At 42.7% G+C, this 24,396-nt stretch overlaps 1 protein-coding gene across 1 annotated transcript in view; it reads right to left on the reverse strand.

The window, feature by feature from the left end:
- LOC308311846 (nck-associated protein 5-like) overlaps nt 1-24,396 on the reverse strand; it is a gene marked incomplete at its 5' end in the record, with an annotated part of 117,833 nt that overhangs the window by 79,506 nt on the left and 13,931 nt on the right. The window contains one exon of the mRNA XM_080758621.1: nt 5,020-5,153. Coding sequence (XP_080614747.1) covers nt 5,020-5,153 — 134 coding nt within the window. The remainder of the gene's footprint in view (nt 1-5,019; nt 5,154-24,396) is intronic.

A 24,396-nucleotide genomic window follows, 5' to 3' on the forward strand; every position in this document is an offset into this window, starting at 1 on the left:
TTCAGGGCGATTGTTTTCATCGAGTTCCTGCCCCGAAACATTCAACCCCCTGCATGCCACAGAGAAGGCTGCAGGAGGCAAAGACATGCACGCACGCACACACACACTCCCTGGAGTTTGTCTGGCTCCTGTCGCACGTCTCTGATCTTTTCAATGTATGCGTGCGGCCGTGCGTGCGTGCGTGTCTTCCTGTATGTGTCACACCATAAAGTGGCCCCCCCTAACAAGCAGCTCATTACCGCTAGTAGTATAGTTCTCCCCCCAACACATTCTCACAGAACACACCTCTGTGTCTGAATGCAAGTGTCGGCATTATACGTGACTCTGTCTGATACAGAGACTGTAAATGCCCAGTCTTCTAAATCATGATGGTTTTCTTGAAAACCCCATGTTTCTGTGTCAGTGGTTCTCAAACATTTTCATGTCAAGGACACCCAGACTTACATGTATTTGGCCGCCGACCCCCATATGAAAATATGTTGTTCCATGGACCCCCCCCCCCCCCCCCAGAAGCAAAGATTTGAGTTAAAAAACGTTCACTCTGAAAGAATATATATTCAAAGATTTGTAATACATTTAAAAAAAAATAGCAGACCTAGAAGCTCATAGCGCTATGAGCTTGTAGGTCTGCTATTTTTCAATAGCTAAAGTATAACATAATGCTTAAAACACCAACACGTACAGTACTCTTCACGTACAGTACTAGAGCATGTCTGAAATAAGTGTCAGAAAATCGACATGTAAATATGAAATAAATGCTTAAACACGTAGCTATAGGTGTAATGTTAAAGAGTCCACAGAAGTGAACCTTTTCAAGCCCGTTTTCTCAACTCGCTGTTTCTCTGCAAGACATTTACTCTATAAGCCATATCTCCAAAACTGGTGGGTCAAACTGAACAACCAATATGTCAATTTGAAGCTATGATTCCCTGCTTTCATATGACATGAAAAAACATAAACATTATACAGAGACTTTAGTTGTCACTGTACAATACTTTAACAGTTGTCATGTTGCACACATGCCTAAAATAGCTCATATTTGCACCGCCCTTGTTGAAAACAATGTATTTCAGACTCCAGCTTGTCCCTCTCCAACCAGGCTGCATAAACGGCGCTCGAACGCTCGGTTTTCTGCCCCCTCAATGTCGTAACTCTGTCTGACTCTATGGCTCTGGGCCACCACCATCCAAGGCACACTTCATTAGTTCCACTCAAATAGACTCCAGGGGCTATTTTAAAAGATTCCACGTCCCTCATGATTTGCCAGTATTATCTCTAAAAAGAGTGTTATCTACTAACGAGGATGGACTGAGATGAACCAAGTTGGACCGAGGAGGACGTGCCGACTTCCCCTCAAGACAATAGACACTTTAATACAGACTAAAGGTCTTTTTCAAACCGGGTATAGCGATTAGCCTCGCGCATAGCGTATACAGCTATAGCCCACACTCTACGAATGAGTCTGGAACAACTACACACCTCCCAGAAATCAGAGTATTAAGGAAGCTGCCATTTCCCGTTCACGAAAATATATTTTAAAATATCTTTAGAGCTTAGTTTTTCATTTCCATTTCTGCTATAAGCAAGCAGGCAATATATGCTTAGATGATTTTTGAGTGGTGCAACCACTCCAAGGAACAGCAATGTCCGTGTTCACCTATGTGTTCACCTACAGTATGTGTTTACCTATGTGTTCACCTATGTGACGTTAATGAGCCAATGACTATGAGTACCAGTAGGGGCGCTGTTTGTCAGAAACAGAGAGAGAGAGATAGTATTAGTGCTGCACTGTTGCCTGCTAATGAGAGAGAGAGGGCGAGAGGAGAGGAGGGGGGAGCGAGGGGATTTAGGATATATCTACTGTAAAGACATGAAACATGTGTCTCCTTGGTTGCGTGCGTGCGTGCTAAATGGTAAATGGTGCATTTATATATGGCGCTTATCCAAGGCGCTTTACATAGATTGTGCATTACATTCACTCATTCACACACACACATTCACACACACCGATGGCAGCGGAAACCATGCAAGGCACCGACCAGCACATCAGGAGCAATTAGGGGTTCAGAGTCTTGCTCAAGTACACTTCTACACTAACTCTGGGGAAGCACACAGGGTTCGAACTGGCAACCTTGCGGTTACCATCCGGCCACTCTACACCCCTGAGCCACCGCCGCCCACTGCGTGCGTGCGAATGATATCCCTCTGCCAATAACTGAACAGCGATATTGGCAGACCCAACTGGGGGTCAGGGTTCTCCCAGGACCGGTCAGAGCACGGCCCAGTGACCCAGTGAGTTTGGGCTGGCCGGTATAATCCCCCAATTAATCCCCTAATTAAAGTAACCTGCACTGATGTGACCATCTGCCTCTCCCGGGACCCTCCGATGCTAATCCAGTGGTTCCCAAAGTGGGGGTCCGGGGGGTAAGATGTGGGAAAAGATGGCGGCTGTGGCGGCTTCACTCCGCCGTGGCGCTGTGAGCGGCCGTGTGCGCGGAGCGGAACGCCACGCCGTATAACCGGGAGAACCGGTCGTTTGTGGAGCGCATACTTCTGGAACGTCAATGAAGACACGTCTTTTAGTGCAGCGATAAATCTGCAAAACGGCTCTTTAACATTTTTTAACATCTCCCCCGCAACAGGGACTTCTATACGCCACGGTTCCGAACTATAACTCGGGAGACAGTTAAAAAATAAAAATGTGCAGAATTTTCTCTCTCTCTAACTTTAACCCATTTAGGCCTTGACTGTCTTTTGTCTTTTTTTCCCCCTGAAAAACAATGTTTCTATATCAGTGTTTCTCAATATTTCATGTCAAGGACCCCAACAATTATAATATGTAATATGCCGCCGACCAACATCTGAAAATATGTTGTTCCAGGGACCCCCCCCCCCCCCCCCCCCCCCCCAGAAGCAAAGATTTGAGTTAAAAACTGAAACTCTATTCTCTATTCAAAGATTTGAATAGAGATTTGAATAGACATTCTTTCATTCACGATTTTTCAAAAATAATAAACATGTTTGTAGCTTGTAGATCTGCTTTTTTTCCAATAGCTAAAGTTATAACATAATAATGCTTAAAACACACCAAAAGGAGGTTCCCGTCCAAAATGGCTTAATGAGGAGATAAGGAGTCAATGTGAATTTCTTCCCCCCGGTTTCATTCTGTGCATGAGTGATGTGTGAGCGACCCACGGCTCCTATCTATCGCTCACCCTAACCCATTCTGACCTGAGATCAGATTCATACGAGGTTTCCACTGGACACACACTGGTCTGATGAACCCATTCTGACCTGAGATCAGATTCTAAAAATGTCAGTTGTTCTTCGATTTTTCAAAAATAGCAGACCTACAAGCTCGTAGCGCGCCACTCGGTGGCGCGCTACGAGCTTGTAGATCTGCTATTTTTCAATAGCTAAAGCATAACATGATGCTAACACACACAACCAATGGGTTCCCGTTCAGAATGGGTTAATTACGCCGTCAATTTCGTCTGGGAAATAATAAAAAGCCGCCGCCGCCCCGCCCGCCGTCTCCCGAGCTGCGAGTCTGACGGCCGCCGCCGCCACGCCTCGGCGGGTTTCATGATGGCTCCGATAAGCTCCGTGAGGTGGAGGTCACTGCAGAGAGGCTGAATTCAACCGTTTAAGCCATTCTGACCTGAGATCAGATTCTGAAAAAATGTCTGTTTGAAAATGACAGTTTTCTGAGAAAGCTATGTTTCTATGTCAGTCGTTCTTCAATTTAAAAGAAAATAGCAGATCTACAAGCTCGTAGCGCGCCCACCGAGTGGCGTGCTATGAGCTTGTAGATCAGCTATTTTTCAATAGCTAAAGCACGACATAATGCTATAACACCAAAAGGGGTTCACGCCCAGAATGGGTTAAGACCTGCTGGGAGCACATTCTATACCAAATGTCTTCTTCTAAAAATCACGACAGTTCTCTGGAGGAAAAACCTAATGTTTCTGTATCAGTGGTTCTCAAATGATTCCATCATGTCAAGGACACCATAAATTATATATATTTGGCCTGCCGATTGGGACATTCTGCATTCAAGTCCGAATTACTTTTACTTTTAGTACTTTAAGTAGTGCCTACATTTTGTTGCCGACAGCCTGAACTTTTACTTTAGTGTTCTCCTAGACGGCAGTGAATGCTGGACCTTGAAGCCAACCCTGCAGAAGTCTCTCGATGGGTGCTACACCAGAATGTTGCGGGCAGTACTCAACATCAACAAGAGCACACATGTTACCAACACAAATCTGTATGATGGAACGCCAAGGGTGAGCCAGAAAACAGCAGCCAGGAGAATGAGACTATAGCAGGACACTGCCAAAGACACCAGGAGAATGAGACTATAGCAGGACACTGCCAAAGACACCAGGAGAATGAGACTATAGCAGGACACACTGCCCAAAGACACCAGGAGAATGACACTATAGCAGGACACACTGCCACAAAGACACCAAGAGCTGCCAGCCAGCAAACTGGTGCTGTGGGAACCAAGACACGGGCATCGGTCACGAGGACGTCCCACGCTAACATACGTGATGTACTCAAGAACGACGCAGGAGCGCAAAGTACCAACGAACTGGCCGGATGTATGGAGCACCCGGGATGACTGGAAACGACGATGGAGGGCTCGTCTGATGACGACCTAGAGAGAGATATTGAACACGAGACTTTTACTCGTCCCGAGTCCAATGACTGCACATCTGTTCCCGATCTGGACCTTGACTTTATTGTGTGACCTTTGACCCTTGATCTTTTTGACCCCCGAAAAATGGAAAACATCCCTTCAGACAGAGCGAGAGCCTACAGTTCATTTCCACAGTAGTTTCTCACCAAAACGAACGGCAAGAAGCCACTCGCGTCCTACTACTTCTAAAACACGCACACACACGCGCACACACACATAAGAGGAGACTAAATCAAGTCTAGAGTCCATAGAGGATGGGGTTTAGGGTTAGGGGGTTACCTGGAGAAGGGGTTAGGGGTTTAGGGTTAGGGGATTACCTGGAGAAGTGCTGCTGGAGCAAAACCATCTGCACCCGTCCCAGCTCCGACTCCTCCGTCACCTCGCGGAGACGCTTCTCGCTGTCCAGTCGAAGGCGGCGCTCTTCCTCTAGCTCGTGGATCAGTTTCTCTCGCTGTGGGAAAAACAAACACAATGTAGGTGTAAGGGCCAAATTAGTACAATAAGTCAAGTGAATTTGTGACCATGGGGTGGCGCTGTTATCCTTATAAGCGTCAGGTTCACTGGCATCTGTAGGGAGGATTGACCCGGAAGGGCGATGGTTTTTGACCGCAGGTATATGTCACTGTTGTTCAAACGCTGGAGCGTTTGTCTGGAATGTTTATTTGTTTGTTTGTTTGTTTGTTATGCTGATTATTGTTCATTTTGAAATTACGCAGATACTGATGCCGTACTCACTGCTTGGGAAATAAATGTGTCAAAAGCAACAGGAGCTGCCTGTGTGTTTTATTATCACAAACTCAGCACAAACAGTATGGCATTGGACCAGCGCGTCAACCAGGTCCATCTACGGGATCAACTCCTCGAGAGCTAAGACGGGGCTCACATAGTAGGCGTTTAGCAGGCGCTCTCAATCCAGAGCGATTTACAGTAAGCAAGAACAAAAACCTGGTAATACATCATAATACAAACAAAATGTGTCATCAAGAAACATGCGTAAGCTAAGGACCCAACAGTGGAATAATGAAACTATGCTTATACTATATAGTGCTATGTCTACATACAATCCTATCTAAGTTGCATACAGTAAGCTGAGCCTTTGCATACAGTATGCCTGTGATAGGGCAATAAGGCTATAAGATGGAGTCTGACGAGGTGGGTTTTCAGACTATACGGTGGAAGGTTGCAGTGAGTGAGGCTGCAGTTCTGATTGCGATGGGAAGTGCATTCCCATATAGCTTTGGAGCCAGAAGGGAGGAGAGTTTGGGGAACGTGTGGAGCGCTGTCCCGTGTTTTTAGTGAAGGTATAATTCCAACGCACACACACACACACACGCATGCATGCATGCCACGCCACGCACTCTTGTCAATTCATTTTCATTTTACGCCCCCAAGAGTTCCGTTTGGTTTCATGTTACGCTCTCAAGAGTTAAAGATCAATAAGGGTCCATTTGGTTAATAACAACCGTCCATCTTTTAGCTGGTTGTCGGCCTAGGGGTTGGACCACTGGTTGAAATAAAACCACTGCTCTACTGTAACAGTAAGAATATCCACCTGAGAGCTGACTGATCTCATCACAAGCATTTATTAATTTTTTTTTTTTTATCCCACGATTTTGTAACCCATTTTTCACCCCTGTGTCAATCATCTAATGTGATCCTGGGCTCTACACACCCTCCACCAACCTAGTCCCCATATATATGGGGGACAAGGGGAGAGCAACGGACTTGAACTCATGCTTCCTTCATGCCCGAGTGTCCAAGTTGCTCCTTTACACCTGACAGGGGGGAGTTTCCCTGGTTGGACGTCGTAGCGCGTGGAAAGGAACACGTTATTCCAACCAGTTCCTTTCCCCTCCATCAGGCGCCCCATCAGGCTGGCCAGGGGGAGGCAGTTTTATCACTAGCATTTATTAGAGCCATCCTGATCTGGAGAAAAAACCCCTCTATTGTTTTGTTCACAGCTCATAAGTTACCGGAAACAGCTAGGAGGCCTACTACTACTCCTATTTTTGCAATTTCCCTCCCTGCTCTCGGTTGCTATGGCAAAGAAAAACGACAGTAAAAACGTGATGGCGATAAAGTCCGCTGGTGCGTTGCCTCCTCCACTCGGTGGCGCGCTACGAGCTTGTAGATCTGCCATTTTTGGAAAAGTCGTGAAAATGTGCTGCAAATCTTTGAATATATATTCTTTCAGAGCGAACGTTTTTAACTAAAATATTGGCTTCGGGGGGGGGTCCCTGGAACGACATTATTTTGAGATGGGGGTCCGTGGCCAAATAGAGATAATTCTGGGGGTCCTTGACATGAAAAAGGTTGAGCACAACTGACATAGAAACAGCCTTTTCAGTCCAAAATGGTAATAACCCCATCATCATCATCATCATCACAGACAAAAGAGATGTCTCTACGGATGGGTTAGTCTACCGTGAACCTTTTTTTTAACGCCACAAACACCCAGGCCTGCATGCTCTCCTCTCCCCACTGTCTGTTAACCCATTCTGACCTGAGATCAGATTCATACCAGGTTTCCACTGGACACACATTGGTCTGATTAACCCATTCTGACCCGAGATCAGATTCTAAAAATGTCAGTCGTTCTTCGATCTTTCAAAAATAGCAGATCTAAAAGCTCGTAGCGCGCCACCGAGTGGCGCGCTACGAGCTTTTAGATCTGCTATTTTTCAATAGCTAAAGCATAACCTGATGCTAACACCAAAATGGGTTCAACGTTCAGAAAGGGTTAAAGCAGGATCCTGCTTCGTCAGCATCGACCGTCCCTCTCTCCGAAAAGAGAAGCGAAAAGAGAAGAGCGTCCTTGTCTAAAAAAAAATACACAAATAAAATAAATAAGACTTCAAAGACTCTGGGCTTTGTGCCTGCAGACTCATCTCTTAAGGAGTAATGAGATGTTTGAGATTACAACGTTTGGCTCTTCCTCTGACAAAGCAGACAAGAGTGGCGGATCTTTAACCCATTCTGAACGGGAACCCATTTTGGTGTTAGCATCATGTCATGTTATGCTTTAGCTATTGAAAAATAGCAGATCTACAAGCTCATAGCGCGCCACCGAGTGGCGCGCTACGAGCTTGTAGGTCTGCCATTTTTGAAAAATCGAAGAACGACTGACATTTTTTTAGAATCTGATCTCAGGTCAGAATGGGTTAAAGTGTATGCCCGGGCCCAATCTCTCTCTTCCCCAAAGAGTACAGTATATAATATTGTCCTGAGACTGTTTATGACATGTCTGGCTTTTACAGCGTTTTAAAGCTTTATATTTTCTTAGCTGCGGATTTATTTACTTCAGTTGGAATTATAACATCACAAAAAAACAACCCCCTCCTCCACCCCCCCCCCCCCCCCTTAAACACAAAAATTGTTGCGGCTCTAAGAGATTACTGAGTACTGAGGAATCACTTCAAAAGGAACGAAGTGAAAGAAATCCTTTTGAATTAAAACTGAGGCACCAAAGCTTAAGACGTGACAGATCTGATTTAGAAATGCTTAATGTATACTTAAAAGTATTAAAAGTATTGTCTTGCTTTGCTGACAGAAACATTTTAAGAAAACTGTTAGGATTTAGAAGCCCCTTTTCTTTTATAGTCCTCAGGTCTAAATACTCACATCCAACAAATTACACCCTGCACATAATAGGGCATTAAGCAACAAGTCGACTATTCAACTAGTCGACTAGTAAAACCACTAGTCCACCTTGTTGGTACTAGTTGACTAGTTGATGAGTTTCCGATTGTGTAGGCCTCAAGATCAGGTAGGTTATAGTTATAGTCAGCAATCTACAGTTTTTAAATGTACAAATATTTATTTCCAAAAAAAAAGGTGGTTAAACAACTAGTCAACTAGTCGAGTAGTAAACTAGTCAACTAGTAAAAATGACTAGAAGTGAATGCCCTAGCACATGGCCCCTGTGAAAAGTATATGTTTCTTTTCCCTTTTTGCTTCATTTATGATTAATTCCTGTTCTGTTCTTTAACTATAAAAGTGTCTATTTTGTACGTCTCTAAATGTTTTGATGAATTGAACAAGGTGGACCCTCTTGTAAACAAGTGTAATGCTTTATTGGGGTCGTCCACTCACAAGTTAACAGTCTTTGTATTGAGTTTGTGCTTGAAATGTACTGTAATTCTGCAAACTGTTAATAAATATTTCAATCAATCAATCAAACATAATTGTGCATACGTTCAAACTCCTATACCTCATCATGACTGGGGAGTTTAACGATCATTACATCCTGATGTGAAAGAAAACGTGTCTAAGGTTGTTATGTGTATCCTATTCCTAGTATGGACAATCAAAATCAGTTGGGGGACATTTGCATTTTGGATATGGTGTCATCATAATTCCATATGGCACACTGACTAATATCACAACAATGAAAACAGGGACTTCATGTGAAAAATATTTCAGACTGAATGAAGCCTGCATAGTCAAGCCCATGGTGGGCTTTAGCTCCACCATGGAAGTATTACAGCGACATCTAGTGGTGAAACGGGATCATAACCACTGTGTCGAGTGGATATTCTTCTTCAAGTGCAGTGGGTCAAATTCAGCCTGTTTTCATGTCAAGGACCCACGTTTGATTTGATGACATCCATCAGACCCAACACTAAAGAATATGTTGTTATCGTTGGATATAGGATTTTGTCCACAATGCCATGATGTTCCAAGCTGTAAATAGGAATTCCATTCCTATTTGTAAATAGGAATTCCATTCCTATTTACAGGCAACTATTTACTATTTAAAATGTACTATTTACAGGAGAAAGACTAACAACAGACAACTAGGAGAGACACAGGAGAAAGACTCTGAAGACAGACAACTAGGACAGACACAGGAGAAAGACTCTGAAGACAGACAACTAGGACAGACACAGGAGAAAGACTACGTCATCAGTGGCCACATTTTTCAACCCTTCCCATATCACTACAGACTGTTAGGACTTTTCTGTTTGGATGTATGGGCTGTCATGTCAAGGCCAGAAAGTAGTCCCGGATTCACCTCCCGGCCGAGGCTAGAACACATTGCTATAGCATTACGGTAAAATATGAATCAAAGTCTTCTGCTTTCAATTAAAAAAGCAATTATAACAAACAACGTTTTTTTTCTTCAAAAAAACATATGTCCAAACTCTCCTAATGCCAAACAGTAAATAATAATGCGTCACTGTAGTGCAGTGAGTTGAGTTGACTTGGCATGAAGTAATCCTGTTTGTGAACGCCATGCCAACGGGGAGATGGGAAGAGAGCGCATTAACCCATTATGGGCGGGAACCCCTTTTGGTGTTTTAAGCATTACGGTATGTTATTATACCGTAATTTAGCTATTAAATAGCAGATCTACAAGCTCTTATAGCGCGGCACCGAGTGCAGCACTATAGGAGTTGTTGTAACCACTTTTATTTTAAACTTTACCTGTTGGAAAAAATAGCAGATCTACGAGCTCGTAGATCTGCTATTTTGGAGGGGGGAAAATCATGAAAATGTGGCAAATGTATATTCTTTCACAATGTTTTAAACTCGCGGGGGGGGGGGGGGGTGGGGGGGGGGGGGGGGTAACATGAAAAAGTTTGAGAACCACTGATTATTACAGTAGAAACATTGTTTGTTTTTTTAAGATATCTGTCATGATTTCTTTAGAAGACATTTTTGGTAGAATCTGGTCTCGGTCCCTTTTGGTGTTGTAAGCATTATGTTATGCTTTAGCTGTTGGAAAAATAGCAGATCTATCTTGTAGATCTGCTATTTTTGAAAAATCGTGAAAATGTGGCGCAAATCTATGAATATATATTATTTCAGAGCGAATGTTTTTAACTCAAATCTTTGCTTCTGGGGGAGGAGTCAGTCCCTGGAGCAACATATTTTCAGATGGGGTTTCGCAGCCAAATACAGATAATTCCAGGGGTCCTTGACATGAAAAGGGTTGAGCACCAACTGACATTTGAAACATACGTTTTTCAGAAAACTGTCAGGATTTAGAAGACAATCTGGTCTCGGTCCTAACTGGGTTAAAAACCAAGTCACCACTAAAAGAAGAAGAGGGAAAAAGCCCCTAGTCGTGGTCCTCCTTCCTCCTCTCAGTGCGACCATAAATCCACAGACTACTACTATGTGAAGAGCTTCTTTTTTACGCACCGGGGAGGAGGCCCCGTCTGTCAGGCATAATGGAGGCCGTAAATCCAGCGCTACAGACACCATAAAGCACCACAAGCCACAGTGCCAAGTAGCTCCATGGACCTATATTAGCCCACTTAGGCCGCCCTGACGTCTTCATTTAAGTCTTCTAACATTCTGACAGTTTTCTACTGAAATACCTCAATGTTTCTGTATCAGTGGTGGTGCTCAATATTTCATGTCAAAGACGCAGAGAATTATATGTAATTGGCCGCCGACCGCCATCTGAAAATATGTTGTTCCAGGAACACCTCAGAAGCAAATGTTAAAATGTTCACTCTGTAATAATATATTACTCAAAGATTTGAGGCACATTTTCACGATTTTTTAAAAATAGCGGACCTATACAATCTCATAGCGCGACACTCAGTGCCGCGCTATGAGCTTGTAGATCTGCTATTTTTTTCTGCTTTAAAAGACCGAAACGGGTTCCCGCACAAAATGGGTTATTCCATTTAGACCAGAGGTCCATTCGCTGTTTTCTCTGCAAGACATTTACTTTATAAGCCACAACTCCAAAACCGGTGGGTCAAACTGAACAACCAATATGTCAATTTGAAGCTATGATTCCATTGGCAGCCCCTCAGTCAAATTTTTGTCACAAATGTCTTCTAAATCATGACAGTTTTCTGGAGAAAAAAAACTATGTTTCTATATCAGTGGTTCTCAAAGTATTTCATGTCAAGGACCCCCAGAATTATATGTAATCGGTTTGAGTTTAAAACCTTTCGCTCTGAAAGAATATATATATATATATATATATATATATTCAAAGATTTGCACCACATTTCCAAGAAAGAAAAAGAAAAAAAATGCAGATCTACAAGCTCGTAGCGCGGCACTCTGTGCCACGCTACGAGCTTGTAGATCTGCTATTTTTTCCAATAGCTAAAGTGTAAGCATAATGCTTTAAAACTGTACCATAAAGGGTGTTCCTGTCTTGAATGGGTTATAAACGCTGGACCCAAACCAAAGCTAGTTCCTGGATCCTTCCCTGCTCGCTCTATGGAAACTGGGCTTGGGACGAAGATGAAGAGGAAGATGAAGCAGAGAGGAGGAACAGCACAGAGGTCGTTTCTTTTCATTTTGTTTTTTTTACTCATCAAGCGATCACGAGAAGAGAGAGAGAGAGAGAGAGAGAGAGAGAGAGAGAGAGAGAGAGAGAGAGAGAGAGAGAGAGACTATATATCATTATACGTTCATAAATTAAATATCAACGTCAAACAAACGTCACACGTCAGACATGCTCTTGTCTTTGTCATGCGGCCAAAAAAACAACATTTTGCGCTTTTTACACAATGAGAACAAACACTTTATATAAAGTTTATGCAACTATAGGCCTGCCCTATATGTATCAGCTTTCAGTATTTATTTACGAACATTTGCACCTCTCGACAAACGCGGCTGCAAATTATGCATTAACCCATTTTGGTGTTGGCATTATGTTATGCTTTAGCTATTGAAAAATAGCAGACCTACAAGCTCATAGCGCGCCACCGAGTGGTGCGCTATGAGCTTGTAGGTCTGCTATTTTTGAAAAATCGAATAGCGACTGACATAGAAACATAGCTTTTTCAGACAACTGTCGGGATGTAGAAGACATTTTTAGAATCTGATCTCAGGTCAGAATGAAAACTGTCGGGATGTAGAAGACATTTTTAGAATCTGATCTCAGGTCAGAACGTTGTTAAATAAACTTTGCGTTACAGCCTGTGTCAATTTCGTCGACTAATACTATGATGAAAAATGTTCCGTCGACTACACCCTTTCTCACTTGACGAAAACTAAATGGAAACTTACATGAAAACTAAGATATGACGACTAAAACGAAGACTAAATATAGTAAAAACAACTAGTGGACAAATGCTGGTTTGCATGCTGAGAATAGCAGATCTAGCTTGTAGATGCAAGTGTAAACTCAGCCATTAAGACGACATTAAGGCCTGCCAAAAATAGACTAAAACACATGAAGCCAGACTAACACAAAACAAACAGTCCAGATGACTAAAATGTGACTAAAACTAAAATGAAGTTTCATTCCAAAAGACTATATACGACTAAACCAAAAATAGACATTTTGCTGCCAAAAACAACACTGCTTTTACAGCATTGTTCACTGATTCACACAAAAGGGAGCTAAACGGTAGCCTTAAAAACCTGGGTTTTAATCCATTCTGAACGGGAACCCATTTTGGTATTAGCATCAGGTTATGCTTTAGCTATTGAAAAATAGCAGATCTACAAGCTCATAGCGCGCCACCGAGTGGCGCGCTACGAGCTTGTAGGTCTGCTATTTTTGAAAAATCGACTGACATTTTTTTAGAATCTGATCTCAGGTCAGAATGGGTTAATCAGACCAGTGTGTGTCCAGTGGAAGCCTCGTATGAATCTGATCTCAGGTCAGAATGGGTTAATCTGTTGCTCCTGTTTTTGCCTTCCCGGAGCCCCTGCGGGCATAAACCGCACACCGCTCCACTACGTCTCTTATACCAAACACAGCCTCAGCCAAAAGCTTCAATAACAACACTGGATTTATTGCCTAACATAATAGTAAAAATGCTCTCGTGTTTGCTCTTGTTCAATATGTAATTCCCAGCGATTTAACAACGGGGCCGAGGAGCCCTTAAATCAAGCATTAGCATATCTTTATGTGGCCAGTGCGGGTTCCAGGCAATACGTTGCACAGTTTCACAGATGAAGTTATTTATTGTCTGCACAAGACTTCATTGGCTTTGGCTTTGTCTCGCCCGGTGATTGCCTGTCCGTGCTAATTGAAAGCATATTATTTTGCTGTTACTGTACAGTTCCCAAAGCCATTATAATAAGCTGCAAAAAGCAACGAGCATACAGTATGCATGCGTATAGTTACACGTCACGTACTGTACAGCCAACAATTAACCCTGGGAAGATGCTTCTATAACAGTCAACAGAGGGAGATGTGATGACAGCAACGCTTGGCAAAACGTCTGTGAGAACATTTTTCCTGAGGTTAACCCATTCTGACCTGAGATCAGATTCATACGAGGTTTCCACTGGACACACACTGGTCTGATTAATCCAGTGATTTGAGAGGATAATCCACTGCTAGTATGACTTGGCTGTCTAGAACTACTGCGGGCGTGTGTGTGTGTGTGTGTGTGTGTGTGTGTGTGTGTGTGTGTGTGTGTGTGTGTGTGTGTGTGTGTGTGTGTGTGTGTGTGTGTGTGTGTGAATATAATTATAGCTCTGTGCTGCACTAGCGATTTTCATCCAGCGGAGGGCAGCCTTGTCCTGAGAGAAAACAGTTCTGGATCCCCCAAACAAAGCCAGTGGGTCTCAAACAATGAATTGAATGCACTGGTTGTAAAACCACATCTTGATGGAGCATATAGGTCTTATTACCCTATTTTGGGCATCAGTGGTGCTCAATATTTCATGTCAAGGGACCACAAAAATGATATGTAATGGGCCACCAAGCCCCCCATCTGAAAATGTTGTTCCAGGGACCCCCCCCCACCCAGAAGCAAAGATTTCAGTTAAAAACGCTGTGAAAGAATATATATTCAAATAAGATCTGCGCCACATTTTCACAATTTTTCAAAAATAGCAGACCTACAAGCTCGTAGCGGGGCACTTGGTGCCTCATTACGAGCTTGTAGATCTGATTACACTATACTACACTATTAGAGAATGTAGAAGAACTGTTATTTTTGATCAACGTTTTGCCTGTTGTCTCCCCTATAATGGCACCAAACAACCACAATAAATCAATAATACAGCCACGGAATTACGGACAAAATCCTCATCGACAACAAAATATTGTTAGGTTATTTTTTGGGTGTGCGATGCTAAATCTCATCACATGGTTGCCGTACCCCCCCGTGGCTCAAATAGCAGAATAAATAAATAATGGACCTCGATATGAAAAAGGAAGACATGGCAGAGTCTGGATTCTAAACAGACCTCTTTCTTTAGCTGGATATAGATATATTTTTTCTTCTTCTTTCAATTCCCGGATTGTGTGTTTTTCCAGATTAATTTATAGGCCTTTATTAATGTTACCAGCCCCGCCCAGTCTCATTTCCTGGCTGATAAAAAATAATCTTCAAATCGATATAATACAACATTATAATCATCTACCATATATATGTAAAGATGTAGCTATAGAAAGCCCTCAATGGATGGACAGATATGGTATTGATTTCAATACACTAAATGTACAACTGTACTGCATATAAAAAATATATGATATAATGTATGTATAGAGAGTGCACCATTTTAGAACATTAGGTTATTGCAGTGGACTTAAAAGTCACAACAACGACGCGACAAATCTAATTTCTGCAGGCCTTGCAGGATTTGTAATGTAGTCGCAAATGTAGTCCAGAATGAACCTTGCCTCCTCAGTAATTGGACAGCATTTGATTATAACATTATTTACCCAAGCCGAATTACCCAGGGCTCTCCTCTCTAACCCCCCCCCCTCCCCCCCGCACCCCCTCCCCCCCCACCCCCACCCCTGATCCATGGAGGATTGTAAATTAATTAGGGACCTCTGGCTCTCTCTCTCTTCATGGGTTCATGATGTCTCTCTGCCTCACAAAGAGAGAGAGAGAGGGAGAACAACCAACGCACTATCACAGAGAGGATACATGGGTTTATCTGTGTGTGTGTGTGTGTGTGTGTGTCTCCATGTGTGATGACTGCGCTTCCCAAATGCTTGCGTTTGTCCTATGTGCGTGCATGTGTGCGACGTGCATGTGTGTGTGTGTGTGTGTGTGTGCGCATGGTGACAGGGGGGTACTGGGGGTACTGACTCAGTAATCTCTTCATTAGACAAGAAAACCCTGGGTTGGGGGTGTGCGTGTGCTCGCGCGCGTGTGCATGTGTGTGTGTGTGTGTGTGTGTGTGTGTGTGTGAACCCTGGGTTGGGGTTCTTTGCTTAATCAAAGGACCCGCGGGCGGACCTCTCTGGCTCGCTGCTAACGCAAACATGAGCCATACAATACAGGTTACGCCATGTTTTATGCATGGAGGGTGGGCTCCATGTGTGTGTGTGTGTGTGTGTGTGTGTGTGTTTGTGTGTCAGATGAAAGTATGAAAGTGTAACAGTGGGAGGCTGTGTCACGCACACACACATGCACACACACGCGCACACGCACACACACACACACACACACACAGAAATGAGAGGTCAAATGAGTCACAGAAAGATGTTGTACAGTGCATTTAAAACAGAGGCGAGGCGCTCTTTAAAACAAACCAGGTTAGAAGGTGTGTTTACAGGCCTTATACTGTATACATACTGTATGTCCAGGACAAAGATCCCACTGAGATGTAACGGGACTAATAATAACGTTAATAACACATTCCCTCCCGGTCTCTGTTGATTTCGTCGACTAAATCGGAAGACGAAAAATGTCCGTCGACTATACCTTTTTCCACTGCGCTATGACGACTAAAACTAAGACTAAATGTATTGACAATTTCGTCAACAGCTAAAAACTACAGACTAAAATGCTATAGGAAGGGGGCTAGTGGACAAGAGATCCAGTATAAGTCATTATACACTTGGTTTGCATGCTGGAAATAGCAGATCTACAAGCTCACAACACGTCGCAGCAGTACAGGGAGGTCGTGGAGAGAAGTCTTTGTGTTAGTGGGATGAAGATCACACTTTGAGAAGCCATTCAACAAAGCATTTTTTTATTTTTTTATAATATGTTTTATCCCACGATTTTGTAACCCATTTTTCACCTCTGTGTCATTGATCTAATCTACACACCCTCCACCAACCTAGGCCCCATATATGGGGGACAAGGGGAGAGCAACGGACTTGAACTCATGCTTCCTTCATGCCTGAGTCTCCAAGTTGCTCCTTTACACCTGACAGGGGGGGAGTTTCCCTGGTTGGACGTCGTAGCGCGTGGAAGGAACACGTTATTCCAACCAGTTCCTTTCCCCTCCATCAGGCGCCCCGGCTGGCCAGGGGGAGGCAGTTTAGTGACCAGGATTACTGCATGTTCTTGTGAGGGTACCTACCCTAGGGGACACGGGGAGGACATGCAAACTCCACACAGAAAGGCCCTTTCGCCAACCATTCATCAAAGCTTGAGGTGCTCTTTGACTTTTATCATCTAAATATATACACTGTGTCATGTCTGAACACAAACACTGACTTATTCACTAGAAGTCCAGGCCCCCCCGCATCCCATAAAGGGCCCTGCGACCCCCCAAGGGCCCCGTGTCCCCCCCAAGGGCCCTGCCCCCCCCAAGGGCTCCATCAATTCAATGATCACAGGGTGGAAACCACCACTACATCAGAGTGAAACCCTTCATACACACACACACACACACACACACACACACACACACACACACACACACACACACACACACACACGCGTCCAAACAGCTGTCAAAGACGCCTCCGCCAAAAAGGTCCCTCAGCGATGGATCTCCACTAGGACAAAGGCCTTTGGATCGAGATCCGTCTCCATCCAACTCCTAGCTGGAAAGCCTCGACTACACCGCGCTCGCTGCCTCGCTACGCTGCAGACCGTGCCAGGTTATCAACTCTGATCTGATTACACAGGAGTACTGGGAGGGAGGGGGGGAGGGAGGGAGGGGAGTCCCCCAAGGCTTGGTGGAGGAGGAGGACAACAGAGAGAAGCACTCAACTCAAAGCTCTTTCTCTCAGTGTCCTTCAGAAGCCCCCTCCTCTTTTAAATGAACCCTTCAATATACTGAATTGGAGTACTTGGTTCAGAGATGAAGTAGGACTGTTATACACTCAATCACATTAACCCATTCTGAACGGGAACCCCTTTTGGTGTTGGCGTCATGTTATGCTTTAAAGCTATTGAAAAATAGCAGATCTACAAGCTCATAGCGTGCCACCGAGTGGCGCGCTACGAGCTTGTAGATCTGCTATTTTTCAATTTTGAAAAGAATCGAAGAACCACTGACATACAGAAACATAGCTTTTTCAGAAAACTGTCAGGATGTTGTAGAAGACATTTCTTAAATCTGATCTCAGGTCAGAATGAAAACTGTCAGGATGTATAGAAGACATTTTTTTTAATCTGATCTCAGGTCAGAACGGGTTAACCCCGCGTGGCGTCCGACCGTCCCTATTCTGGACATGTCATGTGACATGTCATGTGACGTCTCTCAACGAACCTACTCGGAAAATGGACCCCGATCTACAACGACGAGCACAGCACGCCTCGACACACCGCGATGATGTCATCAACTATTTTCCTGGCGAAGGGATTTGGTGTAGATGGAAAATACAATAAGACGGTATAGATTAGACCCCCCTGGGGGACCCCCGGTCGACGTATATATATATACAGGCTTTAAGTGGTTAATGATAGCCCATATGTCTCATATAATAACGGAGTCTCCGTTCCATAATGTCATGCACTCTGACACTGGTGCGATAACGAGGGGGGAATGCGTCTTACATACGGGCAGAAATAGACCTTGGCACCAACGCAGAGGCAGACTGCTCTCTTCTCATTATTCACTCAGTCTGCAATTACTCTGCTACGACAGAGTGTTGGAACTATAGTGGCCCTCTGGAGTGATTGTGGGAATATAGTGGCCCTCTGGAGTGATTGTGGGAATATAGTGGCCCTCTGGAGTGATTGTGGGAATATAGTGGCCCTCTGGAGTGAGTGTGGAACTGTAGTGGCCCTCTGGAGTGAGTGTCACAAACTGCAAGTGCACATATGAGTAAGGAGTCTGCTATAAACACAACACCAGATAGGTAGCTATAAACACAACACCAGATATATAGCTAGATAGCTATGAACACAACACCAGATATATAGCTAGATAGCTATAAACACAACACCAGATATATAGCTAGATAGCTATAAACACAACACCAGATATATAGCTAGATAGCTATGAACACCAGATATATAGCTAGATAGCTATAATAATAATAATAATAATAATAATAAACTTTATTTGTATAGCACCTTTCATACATAAATGTAGCGCAAAGTGCTTCACAGGGCAAAAATAGAATACAATAAAAATAAGTAGTTAAAATGATAAAACAATGGCAAAGAACAAAATTGAATATAAGAACATAAAATAAATAAAAACAAATAAAAACAAATAAAATAATAATAAAAACACCACATGCAGCAAATCAGTCAGGGCAGGGTGGGAACGTGCAAATTAAAACTCACTTAAAAGCAATGTTGTAGAAGTGGGTCTTGAGCTGAGCTTTAAAAATGTCTACAGAGGCTGCCTGACGAAGGTACAGTGGGAGTTTGTTCCATGCCGACGGCCCATAGAAGCAAAAAGCTGCTTCCCCGTATTTTTTAGTTGCCATTTTTTTCGGCAGCGCGAGCAGGCCAGCAGTGGAAGACCTTAGGGGGCGGTTTGGGACATATTTAGGCAGGCAGTCATTTAGGTAGGAAGGTGCGAGGCCATTGAGAGCTTTATAGACAAGTAAAAGAATTTTAAAATCAATCCTAAAAACAACCGGAAGCCAGTGCAGTGATGCCAAAACTGGAGTAATATGTTCTCTCATCTTAGTTCTAGTTAAAACTCTGGCTGCTGCATTTTGGACGAGTTGTAATCTGTCAGTTGTTTTCTTAGGCAATCCTGAATAAAGTGCATTGCAGTAGTCAAGCCGAGAGAAAACGAAGGCGTGGATTAGCGTTTTTGCATCGTCCAAGGACAAATAGGCTCTGATTCGTGCAATATTTCTAAGGTGAAAAAAGGCAATCTTGGTAACATGATTAATGTGAGAATTAAAATTCAATTCAGAATCAATAATAACCCCCAGGTTCTTTACTGTACTGTTACTTTCTACAGTCAGGTTACCAAGTCTGCTTATTATTGATTGTTTCTGCTCACTAGAACCGATGATGAGAACTTCTGTCTTATCCTCATTTAGCTTGAGAAAGTTCTCACTCATCCAACATTTAATGCTAGACAAACAGGTCAACAGCGGGTCTAGAGCACAGGGATCATCTGGAGCAACAGAAAGATAAAGTTGGGTATCATCAGCATAGAAATGAAAATTGACTCCGTGATTGGTAATGAGTTCGCCCAATGGCAGTATGTACAAGGAAAAAAGCAAGGGGCCAAGAATCGAGCCCTGTGGAATACCAGAGCTGATGTCGTGGTTGTCTGAGTCAAACTCGGCTAGATTGACAAAGTAACTTCTGTTTGATAGGTAGGAGGAAAACCAGGACAGGGCCGTACCAGACAGGCCTATCCAGTGCTCCAGACGCTGTATTAAAATTGAATGATCAATCGTGTCAAATGCAGCCGTTAGATCTAGAAGTAAGAGAACAGATACATGTTTCTTGTCGGCAGACACCCTAAGATCGTTCATTACTTTTACAAGTGCTGTTTCTGTGCTATGGCCTTTCCTAAAGCCAGATTGGAATTTGTTGTGCACATTATTATTCTGTAGAAATACATCCAATTGATGAAAGATGCATTTTTCCAAAACCTTGCCCAGAAAGGGTAGATTTGAAATGGGTCGATAGTTACCCAAAACGGAGGGATCAAGATTGTGTTTCTTGAGTAGGGGCCTAACTACAGCAGTCTTCAGTGAGTCTGGGAAGACACCTGATTGTAGAGAGCTGTTTACAATTTTTAGTATATCTCCAATCACACTGTCCAAGACCTCTTTGAGAAAGGTGGTGGGAATTGTATCCAATGAACAGGAGGATGATGTCATCTGTGATATGGTTTTGCGGAGTTCGTCTTCATCAATTTCGCAGAACGTTAATAGGCTCCCCCTGGGGAGATCTACCCTGGGACCATTAGCTGCTGTTTGAAGGTTTGTGCTAGCAGCAGCACCATTCATAATATCGGCTCTAATGTTAAATATTTTGTTATCAAAAAAGCATGCAAACTCATTACACTTAGCTTTAGAGGCCGGGAATGACTGCTTGTAGGACTGGGGGGGGTTTATAAGTCGTTCAATGGTAGAGAAAAGGACTCTGGCATTTTTCTTGTTCTCATTTATAATGCCAGAGAAATATGCCTGCCTTGCTAGACGCAGGGCTTTGTTATAGGCGGCTGTTGATTTTTTAAGAATTTCTAGTTTGCTGGTGAGTTTGTTTTTTCTCCAGGCTCGCTCGGCTCTACGACACTCTTGCTTCAGTGAGCGGGTATGCTCATTTATCCAAGGTGTTATTCTGGTGTTACGTTTCTTTTTTGTTTTAAAAGGAGCCACTATATCGAGAGCTGACTCTAGTTTAAGATTGAAAATTTGAACCATATCATTCACTGGGGGGGTATCGGGCAGGGGGGGGCCCAGATGACGAGAGAACTCATCGGCTGCAGAAGGGCTAAAAAAACGCTTTTTTATAGTATATTCAGTGATGTTTTTCTCTAGTTCAGTGACAGTCATATTAAAACACAGCAAATAGTGGTCTGATAGCTCAGGCCTTTCAATAGTCCTTTCCACAATGATGTTCAGCCCTTTAGAAATTACCAGGTCCAGAGTGTGCCCATGTTTATGAGTAGGCCCAACAACATGTTGGATAAACTCAAAGGAGTGCAATAACTCTAGGAAGCCCATAGCCACAGTATCTGTAACATCATCCAGATGAAGATTAAGATCGCCAGAGATAAGAGTTCTATCATAGTTAGTGGAGCAGATAGATAAAAGTTCTGATATTTCTGTTAGAAATATTGCTTTACTGCATTTTGGCGGGCGATAAATGCTAATCATTGGCATAGAGGATTGACCAAGTAGTATAGTGGCCTGGTATTCAAAGGATTTATATAAACACAACACCAGATATATAGCTAGATAGCTATAAACACAACACCAGATATATAGCTAGATAGCTATAAACACAACACCAGATATATAGCTAGATAGCTATAAACACAACACCAGATATATAGCTAGATAGCTATAAACACAACACCAGATATATAGCTAGACTAGAATTTCGCCCGGCTTCGCCGGGCTCATCCCAGTGTCGTTGCAGCGCAATATGGGAAGAAAGAAATTGCGGGAGTTGTTATTATAATACTGTACTGCACTCCTTAGTATGGCACTGTACTGTAATGTTGTCCTCTGTACTGTACTTTACTGTACGTCTTTACTGTACTGTACTGTTGTTAGTGTTATTGTTGTTTTTCTTATAATGATTATTATTATTATTGTTATTATTATTACATGCATTATTGTTCTGATGTGAGCTTGTTTGTAAATGAGTGAGTTTACAAAGATGCTTCTTGTTATTATTATGATTATTATTATTAGTATTGTTATTGTGATTATTACATGGATTATTGTTGTGATGTGAGCTTGTTTGTAAATGAGTGAGTTTACAGGTGATCACATCTTTTTGCTCACATGTTTTCACTTGTATAAATGTTGAGAAAGGGATAAAGAACTACACACATCAAATGCTGCAACTTATCAATCAATGGCACTGCCAAAATTGGCAAATCTAAAAAATATATATTTAATTATTGACATTTTTAGAAACAAATAAATAGGCTAGTTACAGTAGCTAAGCTGCCCACTTAAGCACCCTGACCACACCCAGCACAATGACATTAGCACCCCTGGCTAGTTACAGTATCTGCCCACTTAAGCACCCTGACCACTGCAACAATTACAGTAGCACCCCTCCCCACCCCAAGGATGGCCTATAGGTGAGGAATGTTGTTTTTCCAGTTCTAGATGGGAGATCATTAAGATGCTGCTGGATCCTGTATTAAGATGCATCCTTACTTCCTTCCTTTCAAGCAAGGGAATTTAATTGAATGGCTGGAAATGTACCATTGTTTTGTCAAATTGTATTGTATTGTGTAGTGTATTCTAAAAGTAGTTTAGGGTTGTATAACATTGTACAACTCAATCAATCAAACGTTTGTTTAATCAATGTATTGGCCCATTGAAAAAAAAGAAATGGCCAAACTGGTACACCCGATACTATTTAATATTTCCCTTATGTTTGATACATTTTCTTATCACATCCATGGTATGAAAACAATGCTAAGGAGTTGCTTCAATGAAATATAATTGCTTTAAGCTGAAAACGATATGTTTAATGGTGTTTTTTAGCGTTGTTACATTTATCATGCATGCCGTTACAATTATTCCGATATGCGCAGCAAATGTAACACTGAAACAGCGTCCACGTTCGGTTTAATAACTCCCGACCTGTTGTGTGTAAGTAGCGTGGTTAAAAGGCTGTGTGTTTGTGTTGTAAGCAACTCATGTTAGGTCTGCGCACACTGTATGTTGCTATGGCAATCTGTCCTGAAATGCTGCTGACGTTAGCATGTGTGCTATCAGGCAAAAGCTGAGATAGATATGCAACTACTACTGGGGAAAATGTCATAGAAAACACAACACCTAATTTCGGAATGTGATTGTGACCTATTGAGCACAAACAGACCATCATGATTTGCTTGCTGGACCTATAAATAATTTATTTGCATTAAATGTCCACTCTCCCATCGAAATGGAAAGCAAGATGGCTGCGACAGATTCTGAGCTCGACGGAGCTGGTGACGTATGAGGCAGGGCAGGCAGGTTGCCAGGTTTGCGAATTGTAAGCGAGTTGCAGTGTATGCAAGTAGCGTGGTTAAATTCCTTGTTTCTCGCGTGTTGTGGCAAGGGCGCAGCATTAGAAGGGCGCAGCAAATACGACATTGAGGGGTAGAAACCATCCCGGGCGCGTGGTTCATGTAACATGTGTGTCACTGTGAAAGACTGGCCCCATTAAGTGAACGTAGTTGGCGTAGTAGACGCCAACATGACGATTTTGGTAGACGCCAACATGACGATTGTGACGTAGGCTGTTGACGTTGAGCAATAACAGCGTGTTTCATAAAAGTAATATTTGCAGAGTAACTAAGACACTTGAAGGGCTAAAAAATAGGCTATGTCAGTTCGGGGAGCGTGGCGAATGTATTTTGCATATAGAGATGTGTGGTGAAAGTGTGGTTCGGTCGGAGATAGAGCATGAAGAATGAGTATGGGTACCACTTCTCACTTGTATATATAGATAGCTATAAACACAACACCAGATATATAGCTAGATAGCTATAAACACAACACCAGATATATAGCTAGATAGCTATAAACACAACACCAGATATATAGCTAGATAGCTATAAACACAACACCAGATATATAGCTATAGCTATAAACACAACACCAGATATATAGCTAGATAGCTATAAACACAACACCAGATATATAGCTAGATAGCTATAAACACACAACACCAGATATATAGCTAGATAGCTATAAACACACAACACCAGATATATAGCTAGATAGCTATAAACACAACACCAGATATATAGCTAGATAGCTATAAACACAACACCAGATATATAGCTAGATAGCTATGAACACAACACCAGATATATAGCTAGATAGCTATAAACACAACACCAGATATATAGCTATAGCTATAAACACAACACCAGATATATAGCTAGATAGCTATAAACACAACACCAGATATATAGCTAGATAGCTATAAACACACAACACCAGATATATA

This window comes from Protomyctophum bolini, assembly GCF_963924005.1.
Source record: "Protomyctophum bolini genome assembly, chromosome: 24".
NCBI lineage: Eukaryota > Metazoa > Chordata > Actinopteri > Myctophiformes > Myctophidae > Protomyctophum > Protomyctophum bolini.